The 14805-nt window shown below is 34.5% G+C and overlaps 1 protein-coding gene across 1 annotated transcript in view; it reads left to right on the plus strand.

Moving 5' to 3' along the window:
* The window catches only part of LOC138712644 (uncharacterized protein CG3556-like), a 70116-nt gene that overhangs the window by 19082 nt on the left and 36229 nt on the right, over positions 1-14805 (plus strand). The window contains exon 5 of the mRNA XM_069844612.1: positions 8080-8240. Within this exon, the coding sequence (XP_069700713.1) occupies positions 8080-8240 (161 nt within the window). The remainder of the gene's footprint in view (positions 1-8079; positions 8241-14805) is intronic.

Here is a 14805-nt window from a genome sequence, read left to right on the forward strand (position 1 = left end):
ATCACATATTTTAGACCTTTCCTTTTAAAACTTTAAGCACCAGGGTAAACAGTCCCATAATTGCTTAAGAACCATTTTGCATTCCTAATAATTTACAATTCTAATTTATTTTGACATAAAAAAGGTCTTATGTTTAATAGTCCATTCTACTCAGTTTGGTTTCTAATCTTAAAAGGGCTTAAGTGCGGCTATTTTTGGAAATAATCAAGAAAATTGTTAAATGAGCAACATTACCTATTTTAGAAGAAATATAAACAAATAATATCCAGGGAAAACCTCTGAATTAAAAAAACTCTATAACTGACACCAATTTCATTCTTCTTACTGCTCTCCTGAAAAGTATAAAATTTTCACTTAAGACCGCTTTCCTCCCGGCCACAGAAAGTCATTTCTTGAGAACTGGGAATTAATTAGTTTCCTGTAATCCATAGAACAAAATTTCATTGAGAATTGGAGTGATTTCATGTGCTAAAATATTGTTACACCTCTTAAGTTTTATCATATATTTAATTTACAAATAACGGGGTAACAGCTAAATTGGTGGAATAGCTTTTCGCTTTCTTGCAAAACATCCCGCTGAGGAATTTAACAGACAAGTTGGGATGGTAGAGTTGAGACTAATTTGCACACTGTTAAAACACATACAACATTGTCTGCGTTCATTACATAAAATACCGGTACACAAAATTTAGGCCTGTCAGCAAGACAACAAAGACATTAGGTATGTAACTTAAGGTCTTGTTTGATTATAGTGTGAAGTTAATAATGGAAAACGTGTGCTGCACATAATCTAAAATCAGTATTATAACTCTTCTTAAGGGGACCCTCTGCCATTATAAGAAACTTTTTTTCTATTCTTCTGATTTAAATCAAATACTCACAGTATGTTTGGCTATGCATTGTAAGTATATGCACAAGAGTTCAATTTCACTGCATACATACTTTTTGAAAAAAAAAAAAAAAAAAAAAAAAAAATTTGAACACATAAGCTACTTTTGGGTCAAAAATTTAAATTAATTTTACAAAGTTTTAATATGTTATACAGAAACAGCAGGAGAATGGTGCCTAGCATTAATTTTGTCTTACTACTATTATTTCAAAAAACTATATAGCCTAGGTCTAATTTTTAAATGTGTAATTTAAAATTAAACAAAAATTAATGTTTAAAAAATCTTAAAATTGTTCAAAATCAAAATTTGGCAAAACTCATATTAGGCCATGTTTATGGGCAAGGTATCTACCAACTGTAAAAATTTCAAGAAGATTGGATTATATTTACTACAAAAAGTACATGCCAGAATGATGAAAAAATAAAAAGTTACAGGAAATTGGTTTTAAAGTTTATTGTATATATATTAGGCCTACATGCTAATAATTGACACTCACCAATCACAAGTCACCAGAACCATAAGTTTTTCCTTCCTTCTGCTTCAAAATGCTCTCCCTGTGAATTCTGGCAACCCTTTCCTTCTGTCTTCTGTGTTTCTCCATCTCCAAACAACATCGAACACTTTGTTTGATGCGGCAACGGTCTCATTGTTTGCAAATTTTCTTTTTTTATTTCTGACACAGGTTGTGTTGGTGTCCTGGAGAGTTCTGTTTGGTATGACCCCTGGTTGAACTGTACAACTGCTTCAATTACTGCTAGATTTACTTTTTTTTGGACACAAAATTTTGTTTTGGGCACTTTGCCCATCTGACACTATGCAAACTCTCATTTGGATTTTGTGTCATTTCTCCTGTACATCTGCTAAAATGGTATCTGATGACAATCTCTGGTATACAGGTAGTATTTTAGCCACACAGGTGTCATTAAGGGGAGTACTGACCATTTCTTTATGGGAATTTGGTTTTTCTCCCTTCACTTTGACTTTATCGTAGAAGCACCAAGAGTTCACTCCTTTAGGGCACTTATCATGTTCTGGCTTGGAATCTGTGCTTCTACAATGGTACAGAGTGGCCAACACAGCAGTCTTCATGTTTACAACATCAGGAATATTGGATACAATACCCCCCTATAATAGTGTTCTAGCTTCACTACAGGGGCGGCCCATCCTTATGTGCTACAATGCTACAGCACAATGATAATTTTTGCTCAAATAATGTAATTTGTAATACCATAGAACAGACTTTGAACATCACGTACGAAACATTCATCAAGCCAATACTTCTCTACAATGCGGAGGTATTAATTACAGCAAATAATTTCAACCTGAATCGACTAGAAGTATGCCAAAATCAGGCCCTGCTACTAATAACTGGTGCAGCAAAATCAACCCCAATCACGGCAATGCAAGCCCTAACCCAGAACCCTTCAATATGTCTAACTCTAGAGGAGCAGGCACTAACGCACCATGAAAAAATGCTGCGGTTAACAACAACAAAATGGGAAAAAAGACTGTTACAACCAACCAAGTTGAAAACACAAACAAGTTTCCTGTCCAAAGTCACGGAAATAAAAGCAGAATTGAATCTCCCTAAATCTAAAGAAAACATTTAAGCAGAGAAAACCCTTTAACCTTCGAACCAATTAACATTCAACTAGATTTAGAAGAACCAGTTACAAAATCTGAAACTTCTAAACCTGTACTAAAAGCGCTAGCATTAGAAGCTGTGAACAATAGATACCCACCAGAAGAATGGTTACATATCTACACAGATGGGTCTACTATCGATAACAACTCAGGATGAGGAATTATGTATGCATTATTCTCATTTTATCAACCAGCAGGATATCATACAACAAATTTTGATGCGGAAATGATGGCTATTCATATCTCACTCCAACACCTACTATACAGAATAGATAAATTTCAAAATGCTGTCATTCTTCCTGATTCTAAAGCAGCATTATATGCAGTAAATTCATATAAAATGATGTCAATCCAAATTAAAGAATGTCACAAAATGATCCAACAACTTAAAAAACTACAGAAAAGAATTCAATTGCAATGGATACCTGCACATTGCGGAATTGCTGGAAATGAAACTGCTGACTTTCTTGCCAAAAAAGGATCTAATTTAATTCAGAATACAAATACAAGCTTACCTTTTACATCCATCAAGAGACTAATTAAAAATAAATATAAAATCATGCAAAACCAAGCACTATGTACCAAAGCCAAAGATAAAAAAATGGAGCATTTTAATAAAAATAAAAAACAGAAATTATTCCAGAAATCCCACGTAAATCTGCAGTAGCAAAATTCAGACTGCTTACAGAACACGATTATTTGGCCAAACACTTGAATAAAATAGGAATTTACACAAATCCAAATTGCCCTCTATGCAACAAAGAAGAAGAAATGACTGAAGATCATCTACAAACCTATGAAGTTCTACCTGATGGATCCACCACAGAGAAATATTGGAGAGCAAGAACGCTAATTGCTTCATTGCCAAAGCCCGGCATTAGATAACAACAACAACAACATACCATAGTATTTGATCTGTCATTTGACAACTTCCCATGGTTATGTTCATGACGCGTTATAAAGTGTTTAGTCTTTGCTCTTTGGTGCCTCAGGGGGTTCGTTGTGCTACTCAAAACTCCACATGAGAATGTAGACATTTATGCGCATGTGTGAAGCTGAAATCACTGTTCTGATTGACTATTTTTACGCGGGAAAGTGCTGTGGTCAGCTTCAGCACTACACAGCTTGGGGATTGCAAAAGTAAAGCATAACGAAAGAATGCTTGCTTGTGGAGGAACTCGGAACTATTTACAATGTATTTGGTAATTCAAGTGTCCGACTGCTGCTGCCATCTACCTGTTGAAGTTCCTGTCAACAGCTATATTATATTGAACAAAAGAGTGTTACAGATACAACTTGGATTTCTATACGGAAGACCCGACTTCCAAAATATAGATGTCTGTTCAATTGTTACAATACATAGTCTCCAACAATTTACAGGATCCATTCTGTGAAGTAACGAAGTTGTTAAATATTTTGGTTACAACACCAATGACCACTGCTGAGCCAGAAAGGTGTTTTTCTTTCTTGAAACGCATAAAAAGGTTTTTAAGGAACATTATGTCCCAGGATCGTTTCACTGCTCTTGCAATACTGTCAATAGAAAAGAGTATGATGTCCAAGATGGGGGGGTTTAACACCAAATGACAAGTTCTGCAGTACGAAAGAACATCGTATGGACTTCATATTTCATCACTAGGCACGACTCAAATTAAGATATGAGAAATATATATAAGTGTAGGCCTATACAGTAGGTCGATATAGAGATTGTAGCACACTCATTATTTTGACCACCAGCCGCTACTGCTTTACTATTGTTGTGTCTTTCAAGTTGCCCCGAGTGTTGCCTCCCAAATTTATACCTCTTGTCTTCCATTTTTTTTTATTTCAGTTCTTATGGCAGAACCTAACCTCTTAGAAATATGGTTCAGGCACTCTTCTTTGATGATGGCATATGAATTACTGTATACATTTAGTTTCTGCAGATGGTTGACAGTCTTGGAGTCACCATCTGACAAAAGTATAGTATATCGAAACCCAGTTTCTCTGATCTTTTCCAGAGTCTCTCTCCAGCCTCAACCTCCATTGCTGGAGATGACCCTAAATAATCTCCAGGTGTCACACTTTGATTTGTGCCCAATATACCAAAAATGGAATTTTGGACTCCCACTGCCAAGACTTTTTGCTGCCAAAAAACATGGGTAGGGCCTATGGCAGTAAGCTTATTTGGAGAGAATCTCAAAATCTATTACGAGGTCTGTCAGAATGTCTATAACATAGCCCATCCCATAATTATTTTTAAATTCTCTCTTCATCCAATTCCCATCAAAAGTTACACCAATACTCTCTGCCGCCCGAAGTCAAGGGCTGCCAAACATTGAAATCTTTCAAATCCAAGTTAGAAAATTATCTTATGACGAGTTGCCAAACTAACTTACTATTATGACAAGTGTTGTATTGCATGTTTCCACGTATTCACATTTTTTTTTAATGTTCTAGTGATATTAAATTTATTTTGTATTTTTGTTTTCATATTTTCCGATAATGGTATATCTATAATGTGATAAGTTGAGGTAGGCCTACTGTGTGTACGTTAAAATATTGTATTCATTGTATGCTTTGTACTGCACTATTTTATTATTATTATTATTATTATTATTATTATTATTATTATTATTATAATAATTATTATTATTATTATTATTTTTATTATTATTATTATATTACTATTCTTATTTTTTATCATTATTATTATTATTATTATTATTATCAATAATTGTCTTATTTTTTATACTTTGTATGTCTTATTTATTTTGACCTGCTGTTCACATTTTATTATGCTTTTTTTTCTTTCTTTCTGTATGTTATAATTATATTATGTCTGATTTCTACTTAGGCCTACTTGTTGTTTACATTTTATTATTATTATTATTATTATCTTATTCAGTTTTGTGTGTAAAATTGTTGTTGTTGTTTTCTAATGCCAGGCGTTTGACAATAAAGTCATTTGACCTCTTGCACTCCAATATTTTTCAAAGATATTATCATGATCAGCCACTGAAGCACAGATTATGAGGTGTTCCGAATCCATTTCTTGGTTTGAGTTGCACAATGGACAGTTAGGGGGCTGATATATTCCAATTCTATGCAGGTGTTTGGCCAAACAATCATGGCCTGTTGCCAATCTAAATGCAGCTACAGACGATTTGCGTGGTAAATCGGGAATTAACTGTGGATTTTGATGCAGAGAGTTCCATTTTTTCCCTTGGGATTGTGTTATCAAATTTTGTTTGTTGAAGTCTAAGTATGTAGATTTAATAAATCTTTTCATAGAGTAATACGTAGATTTAGTAACAGGTCTGTAAGTAGCAGTGCTGCCCTTCTTTGCTAAAGCATCCGCATTCTCGTTTCCCAGGATTCCACAATGGGATGGTATCCACTGGAATACAATTCTTTTATTGAGTATGTAAAATTGTAGTGTAATTTGTAAATTTGTAGTGTTTTTTGTAACGCAGTTTTACTCCTGGTTGAGTGTTAGGGAAGGCCGTATGGCCTTAACTCTGCCAGGTTAAATAAATCATTATTATTATTATTAGTATTATTATTATTATTATTATTATTATTATTATTATTATTATTATTATTATAAATTATTTTTTTCCTACAATTTCAGGGTCTTATTTATAGTGTGCCCATTTTAACTTACTTTTTCTCTAGCGCGATTACAAACATTCTCTTGAAATGTTTCCGCTTCTTTAGAAATAACTGATAAATGGCTATAATATGAGCACAATGTGTTCATGTTCATCCCTAAACTAAAATGTTCAATGGCAGCTTGTCCCTTTCCAAAAGTTGTGAATGTCTGTACAATTTTTCTATTGACATCAAACAATGGTTTACCCCTATGTTTATTTTCAGTTATTTTTGGACTGGAATAAGTGAGACACAATACACAACCACAACTCTGACACTTCACTATTACTTTGGTCCAAAACCCATGCTTTTCCCTGGTTTGTCAGTTACTGCATAACACATTAGAAAATAGGGAATTCAGAGAGAGTGAGTGATTGAAGATATAGTCCACGTTGTCTGACACTGAATTATACTTTAGGCCTACCAGTACTTCAACATTTTCTGTAGTAGGTTCCAACTTCTTACTGCTTGCTGTCTGTATAAATAGATTACTAGCAGAAGCAGGATTTGGAGAAGTTTCTTGGGTGGAACTATTTTTTGCCCACCTGACAGCAATAAAATTGCAGATTTGGCTTTTGCCTTTTTAGAATTAGATCAATTTCCCATCACAGGAATTGATGAATCTTCCTTTTGGTACGGCGAGTATAGAGAATTGAAAAGAAAAACTTTTAGTTTACCTTAGTTTTGTAGTATGGAGTAGTAGAAACTCGATTTGATCACTGGGAGAGCTGTGGTACCACCCAACCTGCCCAAAATAGGTACCTTACTTATAAAGGAAAATCGTCTTTCTTGAATGAAGAAGGCGGCCATACAGTGAAACCTGCCTTTGCGGTCACTTTATTTAAATGGCCACCTGGCCAAAAGGCCAATTTTCTCTGGAAGCAATTGAATTTTCCATAAGAACAATACAAATTCTCCCTTTATTTAGCGGCCACCTCATGCGCAGGACAGCGGCTGGGGTCTATTTGGATTGGAACCTGACTGTAACAGTCACTGTCCAACAAGAAATCTTTTCATGGTTACTGTCTGACCTATTTTTTCGATGGTTAGAGGATAGAGAGCAATAACACGAGGACAATACCTAAATGTACAACAGTACACCCTCCATATCTTGGGGTTAGTTTGTTTTCAAAAACCATTGGCCTAATTTGTGTTTTGCCTTTTTAGTTTAGCTCCATGTTTCCGATTTATAGCCTATAATAGTACAGGTTGGATTAGTGTTTTGTAAAAAACGATTTTTAAATTTCTGGTTAAAAAACGGGAAGATAATAATTTGTGAACAACATAAAAAGTTTTGTTTGCATTATGTAGTCTGTTAAGTATTTCATGCTTACTGTCATTAGAATTGTCTATCCAAACACCAAGATATTTGAACTGATTGACTGTTTCAAAAGTATAATTTTTTATTTTAATGCTATTGGGAATCGTTTTTGTTTTAGTGATTACCATATATTTTATTTTACTCTTGTTAATATTTAATCCAATGTTTTGTGCTTTTTCCATTAATTCAATAAATAGCTGTCTTATTTCTTCCTATTAATAATAAATAATCAGCATATGCAAAAATTTTATGTTATCGACCCAGGTATATTCCAGCTGGTATTAAGTCTAACTGTCGTATTATCTTCTCTAATGGTATATTAAATAAGATTGGCAAGAGAGTGTTACCTTGTCTTAATCCTGTTTGATTTACGAATTCTTCTGATATAATTCCATTTGTTACTACTTTGCTTACCGTATCTTCCATACATATCTTACATAATCTGATTAATTTTAAAGGTATTCAAAATTCGGCCATTATATTCCACAGACTATATACAGTCTATACAGAAATATGGTGTTTGTAATTCAATTTTAGATCAGATTTCAGATTTGTTTGTTTCATTCTGATTGATTGTGATGTGATTTACAGATACGCTGTCTATGGTATTGCTTGCTCTCAACTGCATTGTTCGTGACCACCGAAACCGAAATCTGGACCACTACGTAAAGAAGCCGAGTGTAGGTCTGGCAGAGCAGCAACATCCTGATGGCAGCTTTGGAAACCTCCACAGCACAGCTCTGGCAGTACAGGTACAAGATCTTATTCAAACATGCAAAGCGATGGTGGATTTTGAGAGATGTGCACGAGAAAATCACATTTCCCTTGCACACAGGTTTACAATGATGAGTTTTCGAGGTGGCTGGCCTATATAAAGAATTAGTTAATCTGAAATGTAAATGATTCATTCATTGAATCAAGTAATTACGTATATCTTAATAAAATCGATTATTTTAGGGCAGGTACGTGTATTTAACATTGACCATTGTGCCGCCTTCACATATTTATATAAATCTACTTGCTAAGTAATTATTGTAAAATAATAGAGCTGTGATAATTATAAATAAAAGCATATCTGATGATTTAGTGGTTACTATGCTTGCATTTCAACTCAATCCTGGAATAGGATGATGGATTTTTAGACGGAAAGATTTATTTTTTTTTTTAATTTTTATTTCATTTATTATATTCATAAATCTTATATTAGCAATGAAGTTTTAAGATGTAGAAGAAGTCAAAATTGTACAATATTACAATTACAATTTTTACAATATTTTACAATTTTTACAGTTTTACAATTTTGCAATTTTCTACACTATTTTGGCGAGATGTAGTGAGATGAGGTTAGGCCCGAGAATTCGCCAAAAGATTACTTGGCATTTGCCTTATGGTTGTGGAAAACCTCGGAAAACCCCCAACTAGGTAATCAGACCAAAGGGGGTTAAGTGAAGTGAGGCCGAGGACTCACTATAGACCATCCAGTATCAGTCCCACGACTGGGGAAAACCTCGGAAGAAACCGACTTTCGTTGGACGAGAGAATAAATCTGTGGGCCTCATTTACATGATTAGTTGTATGTAAATGGTGTTTTCCTTTGATATTGAAGACAGAATTCTATATTGGTAATATATGGAGTGTCTCAAAAACAGTCCATCAAAGTAATTGAAGGGTTTAAAAAAAAAAAACAACCAGAGTAAAAAAGCTTAAATTTTCAGGAGAAAACAAAAAACTATCTGGCATGATTGTTGTTGACACTTCAAGTGTGAAATTCATTATGTCATTTCTTATGGTGTTATAGAAACTTCGGAAAACAGGTACGAGATCTTATTCAAACATGCAAACCAATGGTGGATTTTGAGAGATCTGCACAAGAAAATCTCATTGCTCTTGCACACAGGTTTACAATGATGAGTTTTTTTGAGGTGGCTTGCCTATATAAAGAATTAATCAGTCTGGAATAAACAAACATTTATAACTTAAATTGTCTCATGGAAATACATGTGTTAATGTAAGTAACTGTGGACAACGGTTGTTTTAAGAGAAAATTCTCTGTTGTGGCTGAAGTGTGCGCCTCGTTTAATCTTCTTTTTCTTTAGTATATTCTATTTATTCTTCTTTAGTTGTTTACGTTTCTTCCATGGGGTTACTTCTGCACCTAAAGATGAGTCCTTAACTAATACAACAATTGGCGTGTTAAAGTATTTTTCTTTGAGGTGGCTTTTGCCATGTACATAAGAAACAATACTGCAAGTCTATTACTGTTTAAAATTGTATGCATAAATGTTTAAAATGATATGAATGTGATATTTGTAAATGCTACCATCGTCCTGGTCAGTCTTTGGACTATGATTGTTTTATGAAAACCATTGAAAATTTCCACTCCTTTAACATAAGACAGTGGTGTTTTTTTTCCACTAACAGTTCAGTAGATGGCCGCTACTATATGCTCATCACATGTTTATTATTTCAAATTTGCATTTTTTGGACTATGGTTCTTTTTTAAAAAATGCTTCAATTGTAATAGTAGCCACAGGGTTAAGGGTTAAAGAAATAATTATGTCAGTGAAAACGCCACACTCCTATTTCAAATATTTTTTCAAGTTTTCGTGCTATGAATTTGTTAAACTTCGGTCCCAATAATGAAAGTTAAACAATGTTTGAAAGGCCGAAAGAAGGGTAAAGAGTATGTGTTATTTGTAGGAAAGACATTCTCTATGTTTTGTTTATTTTCTCTCAATGATTTTCACTTTTTTAATAAGTAAAATTATGCGAACTCAGTCTAACTCAAGAGTGATTAGACAATATGGAGAGCTGTTCTTTGATTGTGCAGCAAGTTAGAAGTTTAACAGTTCGGAGCTCTATAACAGATTGCTCAACCTTATAGGCTTTGATGGTAACAACTTTTGTCAGGTTTACTATGCTGCCATCTAGTTGTTACATAAGGAGTGACTCCCATAACTCCCATTTGAATTGCATTAGCAATTGAATCAGTCGGAGCTAAAAGAAACTAAGTCACTTTTCACAACTTTTCAGGAAAAGCAAAAGACATTCCACTAATAACACAAATGTATATATTTTTATGTTATAGAAGACAAAAGAATATTTAAAGGTCTTAGTTTCTTGTTCCACCCTTTGATGCGCATGACATCTGTTGTTCAAATTGTTGCATAACTCAAAACTGCATATTTTGACTTAGTTCCTTTTAGCTCCGACCGATTCAATTGTACTGCCATCTCGTGTTCATTTAGGACGGACAGGTGGCGATCCTGGCAGTTGTTTTCTTCAAAGTGCTACCGATTTTAACATAGGGATCAGAAATCTATTATAATATATGTGATCAGGGGTATAATGTACGTATGACGTACACCAACATACTGCCTAATCACAAATTATGTTTGATATCTCAAGAACCACATGAGTTCGAAGATTGAAACCTTGTGCTTTTGTGTGCTTTTTTTTAAGTTGAACATTCCAGAAATTTTGTCGATTTTTCAAGACACCCTGTACATGGTCAGAGTAACTTATAAGAAAATAGTGGGGACATGATTCGTAGTTTCACTGAGCTACTGCACTTCATGTGTTCTTTACAGGTTTGATTTAAGGTCCGTCATGATGTGCTCATTTCTTTTGTGATCAAATTTGGTGTGACCTGCAATCTTTCTTATGAAACTCATTCCACAAGCAATCATTCTGCTTATATCCTATCTTTTTAAGTTTAAGCTTCTCTTACATAAGTCTATCAGAGGCAGGTCTCGCGAGAGGCTTAAGCGAGTGCATTAATTTTTGGCCTCTGAAGGCTTCAGTAGGCCTACAGTGTAGATAATGCCCATTGTTTTTGTGTATTTTTTAATGTCTCCACCTTTAAAGTCTAGATTATATTCCAAATGATTAAATTCATTCACCCTCTCCAGAATTTTGTTGTCTGGATAAAAATTTTGCTTCGGGTGGGTTCTTTATCACAAAATGCCATGATTTTTGTTTTTCAGATTAAATTTTCATATTTTATTGTCTACTCATTTTATCAAGATTATAAACTGAGCTTGGTAAGTCATTTTCTGAAGGTCCCAATAATGGTAGATAATTCTCAAAAAGTAAAACATCGATTGTAATATTTCTGTTTATTCGTATACTGCCATAAGGTGTTTGTTTCCATTTATTGATGAGAGCATATATTCATAATAAGTAGGATAAGTGATAAGTCGCATCCATATCTTGATTGATCTCCAGTCTGTTAAAATATCTTCAATTTTGATTCATATTTTGGTGGATTTGTTAGAATTTAAGAAAAAAATGTAATGTTAATATACGGTACGGTATTTCAGCTGAAGAAATTAGTTTTCTCTAGGCTAATACAGAGTCTCTAGATAGACGTTTATCCGTCAGTGTGCATTCGCATGTGTTGCTGGCAGAGTCGGATATTCATAGCCCCCTGAGTCAAGCACATAGATTGCTCATGCAAATTACAAACTACAATAACTACCCACCTTTTGTCATAGAAGATGTTTGAAATGATGTCCTTGTGCCACCACACATCTTTCATATATTTTAAGAAAATTTGCATTAACACGCATTAGTTCTTCTTCTGAAATGCTGGAATTTCCCTTCTTATATTGTCGCTCAGTTGTTCCAACGTATGAGGGTTATTACAATATACTTTATTTTTTAAGTTCCCCATAAATAGAAATCGCATACAGTAAGATCTAGGGATGTGCTTGCCATATTCTCTCACTGATGGCCATATCTTCAAAGATTTCCTCAAGTAATGCTAAAGAGAGATCAGCTGTATGCGCTATAGAGCAGGCTTGTTGAAAAAATGCCTATGTACAATCAATGTTAGTTAATTCATCTAGGAATGGTGTGATCATGTTATCCCTGTAAGTTACTTCTGTGCATTCACGATATATTTTTAAAAATACTGGCCCTGTAAGTCTGTAAGCATTCACTGCGCACCATATATCAAATTTTTGGTCTTGCTATGGCATTTCTCTACAAGATCGGGTTTTTCTGCACTGTAGTATCTGTTGTTCTGTGTTGCTACGTGACCATGTAAATAAAACCATGCTTCATCGGGGAAAAAAAATTAAATGTGGATCAATAGAGCCATTGTTAACATTGTACAACACCCAATTGCATGTGTACCTCATTTTTACTATGACAACGTTATTTAGTTCCTTTTTGCATTCTGGTTATTGTATTATTTGTGTTTTATGAACAATCTTAGATAAGGGCGGAAATAGCCATAGTTGCTGACGCAACCTTCTTAAACCCCACTAACCACTAACCCAATTGCAGAAATTTACTCTACTTACATTATCACATGGCTGCAATTCCTGAACAAATTAGGTAGGCTACATTGCTATTTTTTATTAGACACATTAATTTCGAGATCTTACAGTGGATATTCTTGCAATACTGTATACATTTTCTATTTATAGAAGAACTTAAAAAAAAAGGTAAAGTGTATTGGATTAACTCGCATATGTTGGAAGAACTGAAAGACAATATAAGAAGGGAAATTGCAGCAAGAAGAAGAGATAATGCGTGTTAATACAAATTTTCTTAAAAGATATGAAAGATGTGTGGCAGCACAATGAAATTATTTCCAACATCTTCTATGACATAGGTAGGTGGTTACTGTAATTTGCATGATAAATCCATGCACTTGACTTCAGGGACTATGAATACCCGACTCTGCCAGCAAACAGTGTGCTTCATGAACTTTTATTTGAAGGCTCTGTAATATTTTCAGTGATAAGACATATACCAAAGTTATACAGATGTAAATGCATTTCGAGGTATTTCAGAGTTGTTCTTTAGTCAACTGTCCGAAGACAGGTCTGAACCTTACAAGTGATACAAGAAGGCACCATTTCTGAGGCAATTAGGCCTAGGCCACAAAATAATGAAGTAGGATGGCCAGTTTCTTTCTGCCTCCATTATACACATCGCCAACTAGCTATATATTACACTAATCAAACTTTAGATGCATACAAATTACAAATAATTGTTCTTTCTCCGACATATTGTCAAGTGAGATATACTGCCTGATAATAGATGTACATATCAGCCAGAACCTCAGAGGATTATTTCAGAGTAATAGAGTAAATTTTTGTTTTGCCTAGTTTGTCCATTTAAATTTAAAAACCATGTTGGGTCCGATAAGCCATACAAGTTATCGAAGATTTATTGTTAAAGCCGTCAAACATGGGAGGGGTGATGTAAATAACTGTATATTTGTGTTTATCACTATGTAATTTGATAAGTTTGACAGGATATTTTCACTAATCAACACTCAATGGTCAGATGAAAGGTACAGACTATCAGTAGAAGCAGTGGAAGGTATTGTAACAGTACAATATAATTTGAAGCATTTTACATGTAAAGAATTTCACACCTGTTTATTGAAATACCCAAAGTTACTGAAAGACATTTCCTCTTCACAAAATACTAAAAAAAGCAGGACATGTCTAGCAAAATCCAGATGTCTGGTCACCCTATACTGGAACATTTCGGAGTATACAGTAGCGTGCAAATTAATCCGAACAACGTAATTACGTATGCAGAAACACTCAAACGGGATAAAAAAAAAAAGGATCTAAGACATACCTCAGTAATCTATATGGCCTCCCTTGTTCCTAATAACAGCTCTGAGACGATTTGGCATGAATTCCACTAATTTCCCACAAATATTCTTCATTTATTCATCGCGAAACCATACACCAATGAGGGCAGAAATCATCTTTTCCTTCGTAGAACAATCCATTTTTTGCATTCTTCTTTTGCAAATTGACCACAAGTTCTCAATGGGGTTGATGTCGGGTGAGTTGCCTGGCCAGGAGAGTGCCTGAATATTCTTCTTGTTGAAGAATTCTGTAGTTTTTCGAGACGTATGGTCTTATTGGAACACACCTCTGCCATCCGGAAATGATTTTTGCAGCTGGGGTACAATTCTGGTTTCCAATAAGTGAATATATTTGTCAGAATTCATCATTCCCTTGATAGGTATTAATGCTCCAGGCCCTTCATGTGTAAAACAACCCCAAAACATTACTTTAGGGGGGTATTTGGGTGCTTGTTGGAGATGAGCTGCTGTTACTTTTTCGGATCCTTTCCGTACATAAGAAACATGGTGGCCGTGGACCTCGAAATGAGACTCATCGGAAAAAAGTACATTCTTCCAGTCATTCACTGTCCAGTGTTGATGTAATTTTGCCCACATTAAGCGTTTTTTGCACATAACAGGGGTTAGCAGTTGCTTCTTAATAGGCTTACGAGCCCTTCGTCCAGCTTGCAAAAGCCTACGCCGCACTATTGTGA

Source organism: Periplaneta americana, chromosome 13, assembly GCF_040183065.1.
Source record: "Periplaneta americana isolate PAMFEO1 chromosome 13, P.americana_PAMFEO1_priV1, whole genome shotgun sequence".
Classification (NCBI taxonomy): Eukaryota; Metazoa; Arthropoda; class Insecta; order Blattodea; family Blattidae; genus Periplaneta; species Periplaneta americana.